Raw genomic sequence first — 21539 nt, 5'->3', positions numbered from 1 at the left:
TATTCCAACAATGCTAGCACTAATACTTTTAAAAAACTGGTCCAACACAATATCACACATTTCAAAACCACACTCGCTTTCAGTATCACACAAATAAAGAGGGCAAATCAAAAACTGACCAGGAGGTTTAATGTCGTCTACGGGGGGACACTTGCAGGGGGGACATGTCACTTCCTCTGGCTTCGTCGTCGTTTCTGAGGTAAAAACAAAATGCGAAAAATGGACAGAATTAAATAAACATGCAGGCGAAGAAAATTTAAGCTCCTACTTCAGGAAGCTACGAGATGCGATTCTAAAGATGATCAAAATTCGAAAGATTCCATCGAAAGCTTTACAAAAATTTACAGTGACAATGAATGACATACAAAAAGGAAACCCTTCAATACTTCTAGATAGGCGTTTAAGAAAATGAAGGTCTAGGTAATGAAACTTTCTTATATAACTCAAGAAAAACATGCCGAGGGCAGGATCATTCAGCACAGAAGTAAAGATTTACTTTAAGCAAGGTATTGGACTATCAACCATGCAAATGTGCAGACCAGGTACATTTCTTGGTTGCATTTTATTGGAACACCCTGTGCGCCCTTGATCAGCAAAGGCAGGCACAGCATAAAGGGCGTCCCGATAAAATACGACCTAAAGATTTTCCTGGCTACACAGACTCAAGAATCCAAACCAATTCCTGTCTCCACCGCAGGTTTACAAATTCCTTCACTGAATTAAAACTAAATTATATTCCGATTGATCTCCAGATTCTGATTACGGTACTCACCTAAATTTTTTGTGGTCCACTCTGGGATGACCGGTGGATCCTTACAGTGTTTGCTCTTGCCCGTCGCAACGCTCTGCAACCTAAAAGGAATAAACAGATCAGACGATACGCTAAGAAGCCATCACGATGCAAAACTGGATGGCAATTAGTACATGTTAATTAGTACATGACAATTATTACATGTCAATGAGTACGTGTCAATTAGTACATGGCAATTGCGGCAAAACGATGATACAATGTCAGTTGAACAGTATTGCACTCTGTGACATCAGACATTGTCTTCTTCTGCGTTCAGAATTCACGAGATGCACACTGGACAGTCGGTCCATTTTCGGTAACAGTCGGCCGTCTTTAAGAGTTCCACCACAAAACTTTGTGGTCAGGGTGGTGTCCTTTGGCCAGTATTGCTTTCTTATCTTCAATCAGACATAAAATGACACAGCGGAAAATTTGCCATCTATGGTCACCTGTTTTTTTTGTCCTGAACAGCGGCAACTCCAGGTAATCATAAGGGGAACAGTACAATAGTCTTAACACAATTCATGGATTTCCCAAAGCAAAAATGCTCAATAAACGCAGCCTTGAATACATTAGTTAAACGAGAAACACCTACCCTTCATACGAATTGACACAAGCGTCTGACCATGAGCAGTAAGGATCCTGCGTCGCTACACAAGACGTACACGTTTTATGCACATGACATCGATGAAGTGGAATCGACCGCACCTGGTTCCCCGAAATCACCACGAGTTTTTCTTGTCCCTTCCATCGATTTCTATAAACCTGTAGATTCAAAACGGCTGCCTTGTCATCGAATACTTGCGTCTCTTCGATGATGATGGTGTCAATGGTTCGGTTCTGGCCCTTGTTGATTGCCTTGAGTACCCGGCCATCATCTGTGTGGAGAGATTACTCAGGTTTATATGCAATAATAAAGGAAGCCCTTGTTTTCATCCAATGGGTCAAATCATTTTGAAAAAATTTCACAGGGGTCACAATAAACGACAAATTCTTTCGCAGGGGTCAAATTTATGTCAAGACAACAATCTCAGTGCTCCACAGCTTAGCAGAGCTGCCAATTCATTATGTCAGCTATCAAAATTTCAATGAATCATTTTCCGGACTTACCAGTGCCAATGAACATGACATCATAGTAATTTCTGTCGGCAGCTCGCACCTGCCAGTCTACAGCTATCTGTGTAAACCGCGACCTGGAAAGGAAGGAGGACAACATTAGAACAGGAGAAGTAATGTAAAAAGAGGAATGGTTCAACGGTATGGTGAAAGGCTTTGTTTCGCTCTATAAATCTAAGTCCCTAACTTTTCCAAAAGGGGGGATGTAGGAAGGGATATTGAGCAACATTAAAATAAATTTATTCTGTATTTAAAGCACATCCTTCCCAAAAACGAAAGACGGTTATAATGTCTCATGGAACAGAGCAACTTACGTGAAACTCGTCTGAACGAGAATAGGTTTTCCTCCAAAGGCCTGCACAGCACCATTCATCAGGACATGCGATTTGACGAAATTCAAATTCAAATCGGGTATCTGTTTCGAATCGTTCGAACAGGTTTTTGCCGGATGTGGTGACCGCGTGAACGGCCAATCTGCTGGAAGCCATGCTGATGTGGCAGACATTTGTTCTTTGAAATTGCCAGAGAAAATGTTCAAAATGTCTGAAAATCGGTATGCACATATCGCAGATCCTGTTATGCTATTCCTGAAGTAGAAAAACAATGAACATGAGTTTTTAGAGTGTTGAAAAGACAGGAGAACTAAAGCACGATGAACCACTCTAACCACTATGCCACTGGTCTCCCTCACCCAATCACTAAGTCACTTGACGGTGGCATCAACTGACGATGTGTCTTCTTTCCATTTTCCACTTCCACAATAATGCATCAAATGCAGAGGCTTCATTGTCAGCCTGCTAAAAACCCAGGCTCATTCCATCATCACTACAAGACTTACTCAGGTGTATTGAAGACCCCATATATCATATCATTCCTATAGATACTATGGTTTGTCGCACCGAGGTTGCCATTCCCAATCTCGGTTGTTGATTCTGAAAAAATACAATCATGGTTTTCTACAACCCATGCTTCAAGTAGGGGGGGGGGGGGGGGGCAGGGAGGTTACTGCCCCCCGAGATCTCTGAAATATGAGTTTTCCATGCAGATTTGGCAAATGCTTAATAGTATAATGGGAAGTTTTTGTAACCATAATACAATTTCATTCAAATTTGGGTCACACTCTTTCATTAAAAATAAACGTCCTTTTATACCTGCCTTTTTTGCTGCATCAGGTCAGACCCAAAGATTTGAACAGAATGAAAAGCTACTCACGTATTTCATCAAAATAAAACGGAAATTCTCCTGATATTGAGCAGTTCAACCGCGCCTTGAAAAACGACGTAAACACGTCCCGTAACACCATTCTCCCACCGTTGTCTTTCTTACATATCTGAGCAACCCGTGAATAAACTGCCTGCAAACGGAAAGACGAAGAAGTTAACTCCAATATCAAGTAGAAGAGCCGAGCTACTTCACGGTTTTTCAATGATGTAGGACTCAGCGTGGCCCAATTCCCTTTTCTCACACTATTGGTGTCCCTAAAAGGTAACTCATTGGCAACTATTCAGTCCCATTGAGTAGGATAGTTTGTTCAAAGAGAAAAAAGCCACCTCCATGAAAATCTCACCAGACGACAATTCCAGAGCAAAACCCGATTCATTTTCATCGTCCTGATGACAACTTGATGTCTTATTTTCAGTTTTGCCTTGGACACATTGAATATTTCCTTGAATTAACTGCCCCTTGATTCACCTGTTGCAGTACTAAGGATTGTTTTATTCTGCTGGTTGATTTGGCTTACCAACCCAGTTTTCCCAATCCTATGTACCCCTACTGTAAGGAACCAGTAATCAGGCAATAACCATCCATATTACCAGCAGTGTACCGTAAACCGGTACTACATTTACAGTCATCGTATGATTACATACCTTCCCACAGTTGATGTATTCCACGCTTGTCTCTCGGAAGAAGTAGTATATTTTCTCCCCGTATTCATACGTACTCACAAAATTTGGATCTGAAAAGGGTAATTATCACAAAGTCAATCTACGGTAACTGGTCGAGACAATTTCTTTCCACAAAAGTTTCATGCAAACAAAAATTTTTTTACTCATGTTGGGTTATATCAAGAATTCGTAAAGACTTGTTGTAGGGTGTGTATTAAAAGTATTCAATTTGGCATCAAACAGCAAAGGGTTAATGCTAAAAACACATTACAAGTCGGACAAAGCCTATGTGTGGGTGGAGATAGACAGTTTTTAAAAATAAACAGCTGTTACTCTACTAAGACCAGGATGTCGGTTTTTATATTTTCAAAAATGACGATATTTTCAAAATTGATAAACAATTAGCGCTTTAAATATCTCTTGACTTACCATTCAGCCATTTTGAATCATATTGTTCTGTTCGTATTGATCCCGTGTAAATGAGAGCATCGCGTGACAAAAAGTCCGCATATGTGGCTGAGTATAATGTTCCATCTGAAAAGTAGAACGTTTTTATGAAAAAGACGTAAAACAGATGCAAAGATGAAAAAAGTTTTCTATCCAGGTGAAAAAAGTTTACTATAATGACTTCAGGTTGTATTGTGACATGATCCATTGGCTTGAAACATGTGCATATCTGATCAGTTATCTTGAACTAATTAACTTGAAGAGTCGTCACTGGTGACAAAAAACAACACAGCACCAAGTGGTGTCTTTCGTCGACTAGAAAAACATGACAGAGGAAAAAGCTATATTTCTAACTTTTTCCCTGCAAGAACCTGTTATTTACATCCGCTGTTCAGGAACTCAGACAGTTGTTTTATACAAATGTGAACCTCGAGATGTTGTCGTAATCAATGTCTGGCTTTCAGCCTCATCTTCTTCAGTTACTGAATCATCCCCCTACAGCAGGCCCTTGCAACTGTATCAGTATCGGCATTATCTGCGAAGTAACCTGTTTGGATTTTGCCAAAGGTATGATATCAACTACAAGCTATGTCCACCTGTGTGGGATGTTTTACTAATAATGCGATACATCTCGCCAACTATCCTTTTAAATCCGTTAATTTCCTGCAAAATGTCAATGGCGAGTTGATACAGATATGAGAAATTCTGACTCACCAGTATATAATGATGTACTATTTAGAGAGGGATCATATGGACATCGGGCTGTTCCCTTTTCTTCACTTTCATCTTCATATAAATACCCTGGCACAGAGTCATCCTGTTAAAAGACATAAAGGGACATGTTAAGTTGGGGTTAAAAGTTTATACTGCTGTTTTTACTGTCTTAGAAGCTGAGGTGAACAGAGATGAAATATTGAAATTTCATCTTTAAGATCTCCACTCAATTAGTCCTACTATAAGCACTGAATTTGTTCCCTTTGGCCTTACTTCTTGAAACCATCTCAAGACAGGTTGAATGCCAAAAACCATCATTTGGAAGCTGGCCAGGATATGGTTGTAACTGGAGAAAACAAAGATTTTTACCTCATGTTTTTTGAGCACTCATGTTATTTTGACAAAGATGTTGTCCAATCAAATGCAGAAAACACTCAAAGCTAGGAGAGGGTTGACGCTAGTTATGATTAGGCTGAAGTGCACTGGATGACAACAAAGAAAATATATTGTCATCCAGGTCACCTGCACCAGTCATCACCGTCAGTTTTTTCAGAAGCAATTTCATGCCTGATTGAAATGTCCCCTGTTTCATTCAAGCTTATCTCAAGTGACTTTTGAAACGAACCTGCTGCAGAACAAGAGCCTGAAGTAATTTGAACTGAACTGATTGTGCAAAACTTTAACAGACTCTAGTTTCACAGATCTAAGACCTACAGTTCGTTGCCACCTAAGAGCCTTGTGTCAAAGATGCTTGAGATGGTCCCATAACGCTGCCAGAAAGGGGAAGAAAAAAGATTTGCCAAATTCACCCAAAAAACCACCCATGAAAATTTGGCGGTTAATGGTGACCATTTTCACTTACTGGAAGGCTTCGATATGTTGAGATGGTCCCATAACGCTGCCAGAAAGGGGAAGAAAAAAGATTTGCCAAATTCACCCAAAAAACCACCCATGAAAATTTGGCGGTTTATGGTGACCATTTTCACTTACTGGAAGGCTTCGATATGTTCGACACGTCGGATCAAACGCGTGCGTGCCACACACATAGATGTAGTTCTGCGACATTTTGGCGACCACTCGAATGTAATTCTGACACTCCTGCGTCGTCTTCATTCGTAACCGACATGTCTGTATTGATTTAGCTTTTGAATACCATTCTATTCGCTGGAAATACAAGAGGGAACATCAGAATAAACATCATAACAGATCTGATAATTTGGGTACCGTAAGATGGGATGACACAGGCCCAAAGTAGGGCGAAATATGTTAAGAAGATAACTCCATGGGCTAAAGTTGTCATAGCCTGGTCGGGTCAAAATAAGATTTTCCGAGGGGGGGGCTATTTTACCCCCAGGGCCAATTTCTCACCTTCAGGTGGTGGGTACTCGAGGCTACTGAAATAATACCTAAATTTAATTTCTTAGAAATTTGATACTCGGAGGTCTTACACTCTTTTGGCAACATCAGATTAGTCCTAAGAACATTACTATTAAACAATAGCGATTGCAAATTATAAGTAATCAAAACATCATATTTACCTTATTTTGTTTTAATGTGATTAAACTTATGTTATAAAGATAGTTCCTGTAAAGAGAAGGAAAACAATGTAGAAGAACGGTGCTTCAAAAAGAGGATTTTAACAATTTTAGTGCCACCTTATTCTAATAGGGGTCTCTAGGGGTATCAACTGATAAAGAAAGAGGGAAGTTAGGAAGCAACCTGGGCTGATCTGCATCAACAGGCCATTAGGAAAACACCATGCCTATTCAAGCTACTCTTCTTCTTCTTCAGCATTCACTCTGCACTTGGAAGTGAAATTCTTCGGGGAGTATTCCTCCTCCCAAAGCGGGACGAGTGTTTTGTGTGCCACCACGGTAAAGCACCAGTTGGGTTCATTGGCCTCATGACTCCATCTTCGTCTTGGTTGTACGTCTCATTTGAAGGACGTAGCAATTTAGGGTCAAGTGTCTTGCTCAAGGACTAAAGGATGATCCTTTCAAGAATCTGACCCAAGATCTCCCAATAATGAGCCTGGCACTCTAACTATGCACTATGCCAAACATCTCCCCTTCCAACGACTTAAGTTGAGATGTCAACTGTTGCTTACCTAGCACCAACTATGATTGAATTTCCATCCGTTAATAATAATTTGAAGTGATCTGGTGATGTTATGTTACCCTCAAACGTCTGCACTTCTAAACTACTTAAACCTGCAAAGACACGAAAAGGAGACAATATTGAGAATAACCGCAATAATCAAGTTCTCCTTTGGATAAAAACACATAACGATGTTATAGAAAACGTGAATTGCTACCTAAAAGAAATTATGATCGACAAAACTGTTTCCCAATGCTGGCGACCCTGGATTGGCCATGAAGGTTTCCTGGCACAGAATGAAACCAAGTATTTTTATAAAATTCTCAATCAAATCATCTGGCCGCCACACTGACAGTAACTTGATCCTGTTTTGATAGAAGTGGCTATCTTGGGCACATCTGCAGGACACAGCTGAGAAAACAACAGAATATGATGATAGCCTGTGCAATGCCAATTTGCTGGGTTTCATACCAGTGATTGTGTGCTGGGTTACCCTGTAGAGTCCATACCAGTGATTGTGTGCTGGGTTACCCTGTAGAGTCCATACCAGTGATTGTGCGCAAGGAAGATCGTTAGCCTTCTATCTCATCGTAACTAATCAAGGGTTAAGATGCTCCCATCCCCAAGATGTCGCTTTTTTTTTACTTCCCTCCTCCCTTCATAGTCCTGTACATGCGTAATAATGGCTGGTTTTATCCATTTCTTTAGTACTAACAGGGGCAGTCTCAAAGCACTTTACTAAACTACTATCAAATAGGTATCCACAGGAGTAGCACTTCAAGATTAAAGGAGCTTTTGTGCCAACAGAGAACAGTCTCAAAGCACTTTACTACACTGCTATAAAATTGGTATCCACACTGGCACTAGCACTGCTCACAGCACACACAGAACTTGACCTAAGGACAAAGTGGTGACCAGGTTTGAACCCACGACCCTTAGATTGAGAGTGAGACACTTTGATGAGAGTGCCACCGAACAGCACTGGTGTGGTTACGATCAAGGCAAGCAAGCAGGAAGTTCCAGAAGGTCATTTTGAGAAAAGATTTCAGTCGTCTTTTAGACAGGTGGGGCCAAAATTCAAGATATCAAAAGCAAGTTAGTAAAATTTAACAAATAATGTCATGTCTACCAACTAAATGAATCTAATCTGAATTGTCTATTTTTCAGAGATAGCTCTTTGAAGGACATTTTTATTACAAAGTTTAGGCGCATTATAAAGTTTAATGTTTTAGGCCTATTTGACTTTACTTTGGGTAGATTTGGCCAAAAGAATGTTTCCAGTTCATTTGACTGAGCAAGGGAGAGAAAGGCTGACACATTCCTTTAGTATTCTTGATAAACAACGCAAAACAGGACAAAACTTCTCGTGGGTATCATGAACTGGTCAAGCTGTTTGTTGCCCATTTACAAGAAAGTCATTCAAAATGATGAAAATTTATATTGACTGGAAAACCACTGAAAGCTATTTCACAAAAGCTGGTTTATCTCCTATCAGTTCATTTTGACAGGTAATTTCTTGAAGACCCATTTTATATGGACACTTTCAAGGAAGACCAGACAGTCTCTTGATTCCACTGTCCATTCCATTAGGAAAGACATACAACACATTATATAGTGAGTGGTCAGTCATGCACATGCAGACAGACTAGCATTGACTTGGTGTCACATGGTCAATCTTGAAGACAAGTGACCCAAGAATGACCTTCCATTGATATTTGCTTCAAACGTTGGTGTGGGGGTGGGGGTAGGGGGTAGAGATATTGGTGAAAAGGGCAACAATATCCTGAGTAGGCCTACAGAGCATTACATTGTGGCTAAGCCAAGTCCAAGTCGTAGAACCATTCTGAAGCGCACATCTAAATCTCATCCATTTGACTTTCATACGGAGACAGATACGCCAGCACACACGCGCCAATCTACCACTTCCAGGAGCAACCGGAGCTGCCTTAAAATAGCTTCAATTTAGTTGCCTGGAACCCGTGGCTTTCTGGTTTGAAGGTGACACCTAATGGTCAAGTGGTTGTGTTGTTATTGTAAGCAAGTGTTGCTGAAGGCCATGCTATCAGTTTCCAAATGGTCATCCGAAACCATTGGCTACCTGACATCATACCTCGTGGGTGCTGTGCGTGCTTCTGTGCGTGCTACGGGGTTACTAACAGGTCCATTTTCTCAAAGAGGTAAAAAGGTGACTCCTATTTTTACCAGAAGAGACAATTTCAGTTGGTTTTTCATTGCTGGCCGTAATTGATAAAACACACAAAAGTTCATTGTTGCATGCCTAACTGGTGTCTTCCCATTATTAGAGATGACACCCCTCTCCTTCAGTGATATGGCATTCTGTGGGTGCTCCCTTGGAAGGTGTGACAGAACTTTGTACAGGCAAGTTCACTGGACAACAGAGGATCATCAGAACAACGAGAAAAGCCTGAAGCAACATTATTGTAAGATACTTCTTTATGTTCATGAAAGCACTTGATAACTTTTTTCATAGGATGCGTGATAATAGGTTGTTCACTTCAAGACCTTTACTAGAATAGGTTCGAACTCCCTTTATTATCAAGATTGAAAGAGACGAAATAGTTTATAGAGTTCATCAGGCTCAATTGAAGGCATAGATTCATCAAGGCAATGGGCAAAAACTGTCGTATGGTTATGATTAATATGAACCTCACCAGGAGACAATTTCATAGTGTTCGGTGTAATTTTCAACAGAAAACGAATGTACCTAAAATTAAAGTGTCATTGGGATATTGTGGAACATGACAACGAAAATTGAGCCTGCTTAAGGTAAATTTTTCCTACTAAATTGAAAACTTCTGACGGTTTTGTAACAAAAGTGGACATGCAGATTGAACATTCCTTTCCGACATGGGTACCAGGCAAGAATACATCAAATTGGACCTATTCTAATGGGAATTGATGAGGTTATTGTCCTAGTTTGTGGCAACTGCTCAACCCTCAAGCCAATCTCCCTATATCCAACTACTGAGTGTTAAAAATCTACATTATACAACTCGGTATATATTCACATCCATCTCTATGCATCAGCAGTGCATATTTACATCTAAACTTTACACATATGGCTTTCCATGCCTCTCTAACAGCTAATTATTCATTTTTTACTTCTTGAGTAAACACCATCGGCCCGGAGGCCTACATCTGCTGCTCAAAAAGGTCGAATAACATGCCAAATCAGGTTAATTCTCAATTACCGTTTCATCAAAAATAATGTAAAGCAAGGACTGTAAGTAATGATACATTAGTCATGAAGAAATTCAATTGGGCATTGCAACTTAGATCCTTCTCAAAACCTGCGAAAATTCATCAGTTTACAGCGCTCAGAATTTCTTAACAACTTGAGTTGCAAACCCCGAAAAATTACAGAAGAATTCAGCAACTGTGAAACAATTCTATGACATATTGAATGTAGTGATTTTCTATTGGCCAGCTCATTCATCAGATGTTTCTACTGACAAGCTCATTCATCAGATGTTTCTACTTGTTGAGACACCAAAGAACCAACACAGAAGTTTCATATTGTCCAGACACACTAAAGCGTTGACAATCTAAAATATCATTACCAAGATAAAAGTTGACACCGAGATCAGCTTGATTGGATATCTAATTAGATTTTTTGGGAGTATTTATAAATTTTGGATGTATGGGAATTTATGAGGTTATTGTCTCCTCACCCCTTATCTTAGGAACCTAGATCAGGATCTACAACTTTTTTTATCAAAATGGTTCTAGGCCTACTAAAATGGATCCACGGTGGCTCCGGAGCTGCCGTGGTGTAGTGGCTCGAGTCTCTGACTACCAGTCAAGAGGTCCCCGATTTATCGGCAGGTCTCATTACCTAACATGGCATACTCCACTCAGGTCTTGAAATGGCTACCCCAGTCTGAATTGCTCAGGTTGCTCATCTGGGTTCTAATGAAAGATTTCAGGTAAGACAGAGCTGGGGAATTGAGAATGTTGTACATTGTGAAGTTCTTTAACTTACATTAATTCACTTTTTTATTCACCGAGATCAGAGGTAAATCATTCTTTGAAATCACTGACATATGACCAACAGGATGCAGAACACATTTGACCAAGTATCAACAGGCTTAAAACAGACCTCCTTTTATCAAACTCGTCAACAGGCCTCAATGAAGGACCAAGCTTCACTACGCTGGACTGATACTCGGTCTAGAGAGTCATGACACACCCTCCAACGTACTAAAATTTTGGACTGATGACATGAAGCAACCTACCACAAGGTATCATGCAATTCACAATGACCACAATGCCGCAAATGATGTAGAAATGTCTAGTAGGAGTGGCTAATCAATAACGATACCACTTTTCATTTTTTGCAGGAGCGACCATCATCCATCACTTCATTGTGAATGTCAATAACAAGGGTTGATCTGAGGTCATTTTGATTCATACCCTTAAACAAGAGTAAGGAGCATGTCCCCGAGTCCTAGATTGACCGACTGGAGACCCCTGGGAAAGAGGGACAACAGAACCAGACAGGGACCACAATCATCCATCAGGACCTGTCCACTCAATGGGCCAGATCAGGACTGGAAGACAGGCAACAGTCTCCCCCAAGGCAAGAAGCAGATGGCAGATGGTTGACTGAACAAGAGGCCCAAGGGCCTGGCGCTCAGCTGGATGACCTAATAACATAGGACTGAGGGTGTAAAGTAGTAAATATCGGCTTTTTACTACTGTTTGAAGGTCAAGAGAACACGTTATACCACTAAAATTTCCAATGCAGAGCTGCCAGCTGGATGAAATATGATTAAACTAATCAGCCATGGTATGCAAATATTACAGGAGGCAACGGAATATATCCCTAGTTCAGTATGTTGTATCGGTAGCTTTACAGAAAAGAAGTGTCAGAGAGGATGAGACTTCTCCATGGACAACTGCGGTATGTCCAGGCTGGGTTGTACAGCACAAGGATACAAATTCTGTCTGTAATTGAGAGGTATCCTGATTTAACAGAGGTCAAAATAAATAGAAATGACCAGTTTGGGACTAACACCACTGTCTTTTTTTTAATAAGGTAAGGTTACAGGAGTCAACAAAATTAATTTTATTGAGAGAAATTGACCTGTCCTGCAGGTGGTTGGAATTTACAATACAAAGGGTCATTTTTCATGACATTGTGCTCTACTGCGTATCCCTAGTGAGTCGATCTATCCTTGGCGCAGACAGGTTTAAATTGGCTACATCTTGAATAGATTGAATTGCGATGAAAATCTAATGCAATAAAGGAGCAATATCGAAGAGACAAATTAATCAAACCAATTGTCCACAGACTCAGACCCTGAAATGGCGTGATGTATGCGTGCATATAAAAGTATATCAATTGGTCCGATAGAGATGATGAGGCAATGTCAATATGCCTTGTTCCTTAGTCAGCAATATGCCCCTTTTTATACGGAGAAGAAGGAGAACCCAGCTAGGCCTTCACATGTCGGCATCCAAATGGCTCGAACTAACTGTACTATCACTACTATAAATTTAAAATGCGTGCTCCTCCTACATGTAGCAATGTCTCGGTCAAAAAGGCACTTAGTCCACAGACAAGCTAGAAGTTCAGCACCGTGAGGAGCTCCTTGGTAAGGCCATGTCAGGTTCCGCACGCCTCTTCATATCCATCAAGTATTGAAAATGAAAGCTGTGGTGAGCACATAAAAAGACCATGGTCACCTTAATTTGAAAATCCCTTCATTTCATAATCAAGGGCTACCTCTGACTAAAACAGCACCCATAAACAATTGACCACCAATTTGACCCCAGCTCCTAACTGCGGGAAAACCCAAGTCCAGCAACCAAAAGTACCAAAAATACATTTTTGTTTACATTTGAACTGCACACATGCAAGGCACACATGCGTTTGTTTACAATTTCATTTCCCGCGAAATCTAGAAAATCAGGTGACCTGCAATCGTGGATTGAAAATAACATTAAGCTGGGTTCAGCAGGTCAGCAGGTATACCGGCTGCGAAATTTTTTTCTGCAGGATACTTCTGGCATAGTGTACACCTGACAGCCAATCAGAATTCAAGGCAAGCACGTGTCTTTGTTGACATCATCTTTCCACATGGCGCAATAATGTCAACAATGCCACGTGTTCTGATAATCTTGGAAAGAACAAGTTAGCAAATGGTTAGAGGAGTATATTAGCTAAAATATATTTATTTGCAGTATCTTAACATGTATTTTCATTGTCGAGTGGACTGTATTTATTGGACTTGTCTGTTAAAGGCGCACTGTGCTCGGCAAAATAGCCGAGGTTGAATGTTTATCTGTCAACCGTGTAACTAGTTCTGCTGCATGTATATGCATAGGTGACGCCACCATTCAATTTATTTTGTTTGCTTGTCAAAATGTGTTTTATACAATGGCCCTTCAACAATGTTCAAACTACCAAAATCAACAGCAGACATCGGATACACTGTCCCTTTAATAATTATCAACATTGGCAACACTGTCAGTGTCACTGCCCCTTAAAATTTCACAAATCGCGAGACATCGGATACACTGTCCCTTTAATAATTATCAACATTGGCAACACTGTCAGTGACACTGCCCCTTAAAATTTCACAAATCAATGCATGCACTGCAATGTAGCGATCAGATCAGCTGATGCCTCTTTTGTACGCATAATATCATCAATTTTACAATGAATCTGTGCAATTCATTCCTAAACACGACGACACAAACCTTGAGTTGTGCATAATTGGGGTCAGACAATGAACTATTGTCACATTCACAGTTGAAGTGGCACTCGGCATGCGACTCGGTATCGTCCATTGTATTTGCATTATCATGCATAAATAAACAGTGTGACGTCAAAGATCGCGCCAATTGTGATTGGCTGTCAGATGTACACTGTGGCAGAAGTATCCTGCAGAAAAAAATTTCGCATACCGGCTGTTCCAATCATCCCCCTACAGCCAGCTGTTCAAAAGGTAATGTTATTCACCCCACAGGGAGTGCAGGTAATTGATTAAGCCCCTGCATAACTTAACACTATAACAGCGATGGCTTGGCTTCTGTGGTAAGGAGAATTGACAGTTTTTTTACGGGAGTAACATTATTGTGTTGCTTAAAACGTCTACTTTTTACTCATGTAAGAATCGTAGTACTAATAATAACTTCAACTTATTTTCCGGTTATGATAACACAACACGCATCTTTATGATCATGATCTTTCTCAAACTAACTGAATGACCTAATCGCCTTGGACGCACAACCACATATCAATCCGCCCCGACGATCAACAACAAAGTTTTCGTGCTTTTAGCTGTCAATGGCTATAATATACTCCTGCAGAATAGTAGAATTAATAGAACTAATTTCCGAAGTTTCCAATAGTTTGAACACAAATCAGAACATCACCCATCAGCTGGACTCAGATCTGCATAAATTACGATAAATAATGAGGTCGTCGCTTCAATTTCGCAAAGAAAGTTGACTCCATTCGAAGGTTGTTTTGACCAAATTTCGTTGAACTCATCGTTATGAGGGCATTTGAACACATTCTCGTTGATCTTTTCTATAAACGTGTGAAGTTTCGTACCAAAATACATTTCCGTAAAGGCTTAAATAAGAAAATTTGTCACTTGCAAATCATCGCTCCGGTAGAAATAAAAAGGTCGCCGCCATTTTCTTGATGATAGTTCTCCAGGTAATCTCGGCGGGAAATTTAAAGCGGGGTCATCCGGGGTCAAACAACAGTTTTTCTCACTACCGCCAACTGGTGATATAAATCGACACTAATCTATTTTATATGAAAACTTCTATATCATGAAGACCTCTTCAAGTTTATTTCAAGCTTTTATCTGCAAGAATAGAGCGGCAAAAAATGGTTTATTCAATTACGCATTTTGCCACCTGGGGAGCTGAATGTGAGTCGAATCGCACATTTTCTTTTCTGTAAGCATCCTTTCCTGCGCTGTTAACATACAAAACCATATTTGAAGTGCCGCAGTTCTATGGTTACAAAATGCCCAACATGGCTGGATGGAAGGACGGACACCAATCGAATAGCTATTTGACTAGCTCCGCTGACTTTGTCAGCTGAGCTAAAAATGGGAGTAACATTATTGTGTTGCTTAAAACGTCTACTTTTTACTCATGTAAGAATCGTAGTACTAATAATAACTTCAACTTATTTTCCAGTTATGATAACACAACACGCATCTTCATGATCATGATCTTTCTCAAACTAACTGAATGACCTATTAGTAATCGCCTTGGACGCACAACCTAACCACATATCAATCCGCCCCGACGATCGACACATCCATTCGATTCGATAACCGGGTAACCCTCGATAAAGTTTGATAAATAAACTAGAACTGAGATTTCACAGGAGCACCTGTGAATTCATGACTCCAGGGTTGTTTTGAGGGCGATATTGTAAGAGTTGGTCTTGAGTACGTGAAGGTCCGTGTGAGGCACCTGGGGAGAGAAGACTAGTTGAACGATGGGATCATGGAGGTATAAATAACTATTTATACCTCCATGATGGGATCTGACACGGACACTACTATTGATCTCATTATATGAATACCATTTAATTACAAAAAAGTGAAAACAGATCATATCATATTCCTTGGGATAAATTAAAATAGGAGTGCGGGAACAAGGTTTTTTAGCAGGAGGAAAGCGAGAACATTTTGTGCCGTCGTATTCCGATTTGGCTGGTTAGTGGTGAAATCTGCTTTTAATTTTGCAAATTAACATATTCGTTTTTCGAGTTCTAACGTTGTCTGAATTAAAGATGCTTTCCCAATGCTTGACTGGTCTGGCAAGAGGCATTGCCAGGAAAACGTGACGTCATTTTGGCCATTCTTCTTACCGCACGCCCTCTCTCTCCGTAAAAGTTCCTGACATGGTGTGAAGTGGGAGGGCGCACAATGGGAACCACACTGCCGCGATGTTAATAGTTTCTATTTATAGAATTCAGCGGCAGAGATTTTAGGCACGGAAAAAGTGGATTAACTCGGCTAATCTCAATGGATTTTACCCAGGAATGTTTTCAAGGCGAGAGAAACATCTGCTTTAAGTACTGCGCTTATTAGATTTCATGTTCAGGCCGAAGATTGGCCTAAAACGTGGACGAAAAGAGTGCATTATCGAGTGTTGGAGAGGTCACGTGATTGGACGAGAAACCTGAACAAAGTTTTCGTGCTTTTAGCTGTCAACATCAATGGCTATAATATACTCCTACGGAATAGTAGAACTAATAGAACTAATTTCCGAAGTTTCCAATAGTTTGAACACAAATCAAAACATCGCCCATCAGCTGGACTCAGATCTGCATAAATTACGATAAATAATGATGTCGTCGCTTCAATTTCGCAAAGAAAGTTGACTCCATTCGAAGGTTGTTTTGACCAAATTCTGTTGAACTCATCGTTATGAGGGCATTTGAACACATTCTCGTTGATCTTTTCTATAAACGTGTGAAGTTTCGTACCAAAATACGTTTCCGTAAAGGCTTAAAAAAGAAAATTTGTCACTTACAAAATCATCGCTCCGGTAGAAATAAAAAGGTCACCGCCATTTTCTTGATGATAGCACTCCAGGTAACCGGCGGGAAATTTAAAGCGGGGTCATCCGGGGTCAAACAACAGTTTTGCTCACTACCGCCAACTGGTGATATAAATCCACACTAATCTATTTTATATCAAAACTTCTGTATCATGAAGACCTTTTCAACTTTATTTCGAGCTTTTATCTGCTGGAATAGAGCGTCAAAAAATTGTTTTTTCATTTACGCATTTTGCCCCCTGGGGAGCTGAATTTGAGTCGAATCGCCCAAATTTTTTTCCGTAAGCAACATTTTCTGCGGTGTTTATAAGCAAGACTAGATTTGAAGTGCCTCGGTTGTATGATTACAAAATGCCCAACTTTGCCTACAGATGGATGGATGGATGGAAGGATGGCAGGATGGGTGGAAGGACGGACACCAATCGAATAGCTATTTGACTAGCTCCGCTGACTTTGTCAGCTGAGCTAAAAATCAGAGCAATTGCCTTTTCAGGATGTTATGATATTGATAGATCAAAATTGGCTGGGATGATTGATATAGATACCCATGTTTAAGCAGGATTCAGGAGGGGCAAAAATTGCACTTGGATTTGCCAAAATTATTGTTGGTTTGGAAACAGCATGGGGCCTTTTTTATAACATGACTTCAGGACAGGTCCCTCCCCCTCAAAACTTAATGGTCTGATGCGGTTTAGGAAGGCTTGACGTAGCATGACAGCTTTCAAATTCACAGCGCTATAATTGATTACTTTGTGATCATGTATGGCATTTCACTTGTGTCTTTATATGCCTCCTACTGCCCATCATGACCCCCTACCCATGCCAAATTGTTTTAACGTTGCCCTCTGCAGTATTGTGCTACAACTGAGAGTACGGATATGTAAACCATTTTAGTAATCAGCTGAGCTTGGCCATGCGATGATAAAGGCAAAACCGGAACCATTCAACGTAATCAACACAAGAATGGAGGTCAACGTAAAAGCCTTTTTCAAGTATCACTCAACGGTAGTCAAATGTCACCGGATTAGGCCGGTTATTGAGACAATGCCAAGAGCCTGACAAACAGCCCAGTAACCTTTAGTGAATGATTCATTCACACAGAGAAGATCGTAACTGAATGAAAGCTATTCATGTTCTTTATTAATGAAAAGAGCAGCGGTAAAAAATCACAGCCGGGTGAGTTTCGAGACAGAAAGAGTGTTGAGGGAGAGCCCGTAGAGTACATACAGACTTGCCATGGCCATTCCAAGGCATTAACTGCATGGCTTGGGTCGCCCATCCCAGCAGTTCAACCATTTCTGTGGTATCGCCAGGGCTAACAAACATGTTTATACCCCATTGGCCATCAGCCAAAGTTTGGACGCTTTTCATGCTGTTATCAGGCAGCCAAAAATAGATCAATTCACCATAGGAAGCACGATAATTTTCCCATTAGTTTTTGCGCAAGTTAAAAAAACATCCTCTTGATTAGATTGAAAAGCTAACCCTGACCACGATGTAGGCTTACTATGAGTAGAAGGGGAAGAACATCTCGACCCCAATTAGCACCAAAGATGAGGCAAATAGACCCAACTAGCACCTTAACGTAGTGGCACGTAAAACACTCTTCCCGCCTGTTAGAGGAAGCATACTCAAAGGAGAATAACACCTCCAAGTAAAGAGAAAACGTGAAGAAGAAGAAGAAGACCCGACTTGACTATCACTTCGTATACAAGTATGAGGTGGTACCTACATGGGCTTAGAGTAGTCTGGTTACTCCAAGGCCTGGGAGACAGGATGGTCGAAGGGTGGCATGGCACATGGTCCTTGCTAATTTAAGGGTCCATCTCATCTTCCCCCTCATCTTGCAAGGGTTTTTGTACTTCTTCCTACTTCGCAATCTGTACTAAGGGCCAAGCGCTGTTGAAACTTTGGCCCAAGGTATTCTTCCCTTGGACCAAGTCTATGACAAAGACACGGCATGCCGACTGAGTACTCCCAATGCAGGAAGAGGAGTCGTGACCCCATCATTTGGCCCCAATTGCTTCGAAGTAAATTAGCTCAATGAAGTACTATGGTAAACCATACACTCAAACCCATCCAATAAGTAATCAGTACCGTATGTTGCGGAAACTGCACAGGCCTCTTTAAAGACTACTGCGCATCAAGAAAATGATTTGAATTTTAACCAATGCCCACTGCTCTAGGAAAATAATTTGGCAACCATTCCAATATCTCCCAAAATAGGACAAGCGTAACGGGTTTATCTATTTTGGAGAAGGTTGCTTTGAGAAATTCTAACAACGAATTCAAGTTCGATGATGTAACCTGCACAATTTGTCGAAGGTGCCTTTCGACAAATTGACTGCATTCAAAGATTATGCAACAGAAATTTGTGGTCCACACAGATGCTAAGAGCGATTGGATGCAATTTTGATGACTTCCATCCGAGAAATCTTCAGGGGCAGCGAGGAAAGCCACATGAATGCTAAAGGAACATTTTTCGAAAGTTGCCGGACTTGTTAACATTGATCAAAAGGAAGATGGGTAGACAGCTAAAATAACAGATGCAAATAGTCAATGAAGTACATGTACTTCAGCAAAATCGTCCACGGTGTGAAAATTATATAAGACTGAAGTCCAATTTTATTGAAAAATTAAAAAAATTAAATGCATTATATGGTTTTGCCAACAATTAGTGACATGAAAATACATGAGTTTACACTACTCAAAAGGCCAACACCTATAAAACATGTCCAAGGGCCTTCAATAAAAAGATCAGTAATGTAACCAAACAAACTATCAGTGAGCCATTTTAGTAGTCCCAACACTGCAGAATAACAGTTTGTTGACGAAAGCTTATAGCTGTTTTCATTGGCCGTAATAAAGAGACATATCAATATATTCGGAGCGACGTAAAAAGGTTTTGTATCCTGCAGGGGACGACAAAATCATATCTAGTCTCGATATTTTTTTCTGCAAAATCTCATTAAGTAGGTCAGGGCAATTTAATCCAATGTGTAAGAGTTATAGTAATATGAAACGATTTATCACGACAATTGAACAAGGCCGAGGGGCCATGACGAGTACAGACTTGCGCCATTTCGGATTGTGTGCAGCCCCAAAAACATACACAATAAACCCTGGATTATTGACACAATAAGAACATGGAACCTAGAGGCCATACGAGCATAACCAACCTGCAAAGTTAGGTTTGATGTAAGAACTAGGTATAACATTGAAAACAAGACTAACACGACAAAACAACATTGCTCGGTTTAAAGATATTGAAACTCTAATGTGCTTAATCCTTGCAATGATTGTGTTTATCAATTCTTTGTGCCTGCAAACAGTCTTGTTGAACTTTTGCATGTTTTTTTTTCATAAGAAAGTAATGTCTCACTTTGACTCATCCAGGCAAGTTCCGTTTTTTTCTTCTTTCTAAAGACTATTGCAGTAAGTTTGAAGATGCAAATGGATTTGTAAGTCAACATACACATCACTGAGAGCCTTTGTATAATGCATTCAAAAATGTCTACAATCTATCATCTTAAACATTCAAGGAATATAATCTAAACGATAATTCTCATGTGCTGAGTATGTTAACCCTTGAGAAGCAAAGATGCAATCTACGGTTAAAGATGGACCTTTTCCTGATACCTGCTCATGATACCAGATGGAAGGCACCAAGCTTCTTTTCATCATCATCATCATAATTGACGGCCTCATGGCACAAGTCATTTGCTATCCAACTGGTAATTTCATAGAATCGCCTTGATGTAGTTCCTCTTCCATATCATTGTCTTGTTAAGTTATTCCTTTGTCCAACTACTGTCTTTACCAGATGGTGTCTTAACTTCCTGAGGGTGTCATCATTCAGAAAAGGATTCCCTTCGAGGTATCAAAACTTATCATTTGCCTCTTTTGTTTGATGCGAGGGTGATCTTTGGCCATTCCCTTTACCATCCAGTTTATCACAATGACAAACCACTACCTTCATCAGTAAGTTCTGATTGTCAAGCGGGTGACTCTTGCCTTGGAGGATACGGTAGAGTTAAGAAGAGCGTATAGTATATGGGTAAAAGCATTGGTATCTTAAGTTAACAGATTGTCGGTGAATGACCAGTGCTGGCAACGCTGCAAAGGTGTTGTTTAAATCCTATCCCTCATCAGGGCCTATCTGCAAGGGGTTGTCCTCAAAGGCTGACCATTCATTGGTCAAGTGGTCAGGAGGCTGCTGAGTTTTGAGAGTGTGTTTCCTTTGTCAAATTAAGCATCTTTTCTTCGGCAGATCGGGTTTGGAAGAAACTGGTGCTCACTCACCAGTTCTAACATCACGAGACACCCATGGCATCACGACGATTGGTCTAAAACGCAGCTGACCACAGGCATTAGTATCTTCAGGCTACCATCATCCCTTGGATCAGTTAGATTTAAAGATAAAGTGATAACAGAACCTTTGGGTGACCGAGACGCATTAGATATTCATTCATCCTAAGCCACATCAACCGAACTGATCCGATCTGATTCCACACATTCGTCCATTCACCAATTAATTTCTAAGACTGCCAACTCTGCTTGAGCATCGTGCGCTATGGGAATTGACTGTAAAAGGACTCTCACAAATGGATCAACAATGGCCGAAATTGGTTGATGAGATCGTGAAAGGAAGTGGTCAAGCCTGATTAATATCACAAAGGCAAGTGAAGGAAAATCGTATACCACCTGGGCGAGTTTGATTTTATTAATAGTCTGATGACAATTTCATTGAATGGCATCAACCGGAATGTGTAATACTAGGAATCTAATATTGCTAAGATTCTGATAATACCAGCCACTACCAAAGCATGATCTTTGGGAGACGTCGAGGGTCCAAGATATTTGCTCTCCTCAGAGATCACAACACTCTAGAAATAAAGGTTTCTGAGCAGCTGGAGAAGCGTTAA

The 21539-nt window shown here is 40.4% G+C and overlaps 1 protein-coding gene across 5 annotated transcripts in view; it reads right to left on the bottom strand.

Moving 5' to 3' along the window:
- The window catches only part of LOC135482737 (semaphorin-1A-like), a 73064-nt gene that overhangs the window by 11905 nt on the left and 39620 nt on the right, over nucleotides 1-21539 (bottom strand). For 4 of the 5 annotated variants that reach the window (XM_064763059.1, XM_064763060.1, XM_064763062.1 and 1 more), the window contains exons 3-15: nucleotides 7061-7163; nucleotides 6492-6537; nucleotides 5944-6117; nucleotides 4954-5056; nucleotides 4222-4326; nucleotides 3775-3863; nucleotides 3119-3260; nucleotides 2745-2838; nucleotides 2221-2493; nucleotides 1901-1983; nucleotides 1386-1668; nucleotides 773-852; nucleotides 120-194 (exon numbers count right to left, since the gene is read on the bottom strand). In XM_064763059.1, the coding sequence (XP_064619129.1) occupies nucleotides 120-194; nucleotides 773-852; nucleotides 1386-1668; nucleotides 1901-1983; nucleotides 2221-2493; nucleotides 2745-2838; nucleotides 3119-3260; nucleotides 3775-3863; nucleotides 4222-4326; nucleotides 4954-5056; nucleotides 5944-6117; nucleotides 6492-6537; nucleotides 7061-7163 (1650 nt within the window). The remainder of the gene's footprint in view (nucleotides 1-119; nucleotides 195-772; nucleotides 853-1385; nucleotides 1669-1900; nucleotides 1984-2220; nucleotides 2494-2744; nucleotides 2839-3118; nucleotides 3261-3774; nucleotides 3864-4221; nucleotides 4327-4953; nucleotides 5057-5943; nucleotides 6118-6491; nucleotides 6538-7060; nucleotides 7164-21539) is intronic. The other variant, XM_064763061.1, reaches the window with a different exon arrangement.

This window comes from Lineus longissimus, chromosome 2, assembly GCF_910592395.1.
Source record: "Lineus longissimus chromosome 2, tnLinLong1.2, whole genome shotgun sequence".
Lineage (NCBI taxonomy): Eukaryota > Metazoa > Nemertea > Pilidiophora > Heteronemertea > Lineidae > Lineus > Lineus longissimus.
Note: the sequence above shows the minus strand (reverse complement) of the source record. Positions and strands in the feature narration are given on the sequence as shown.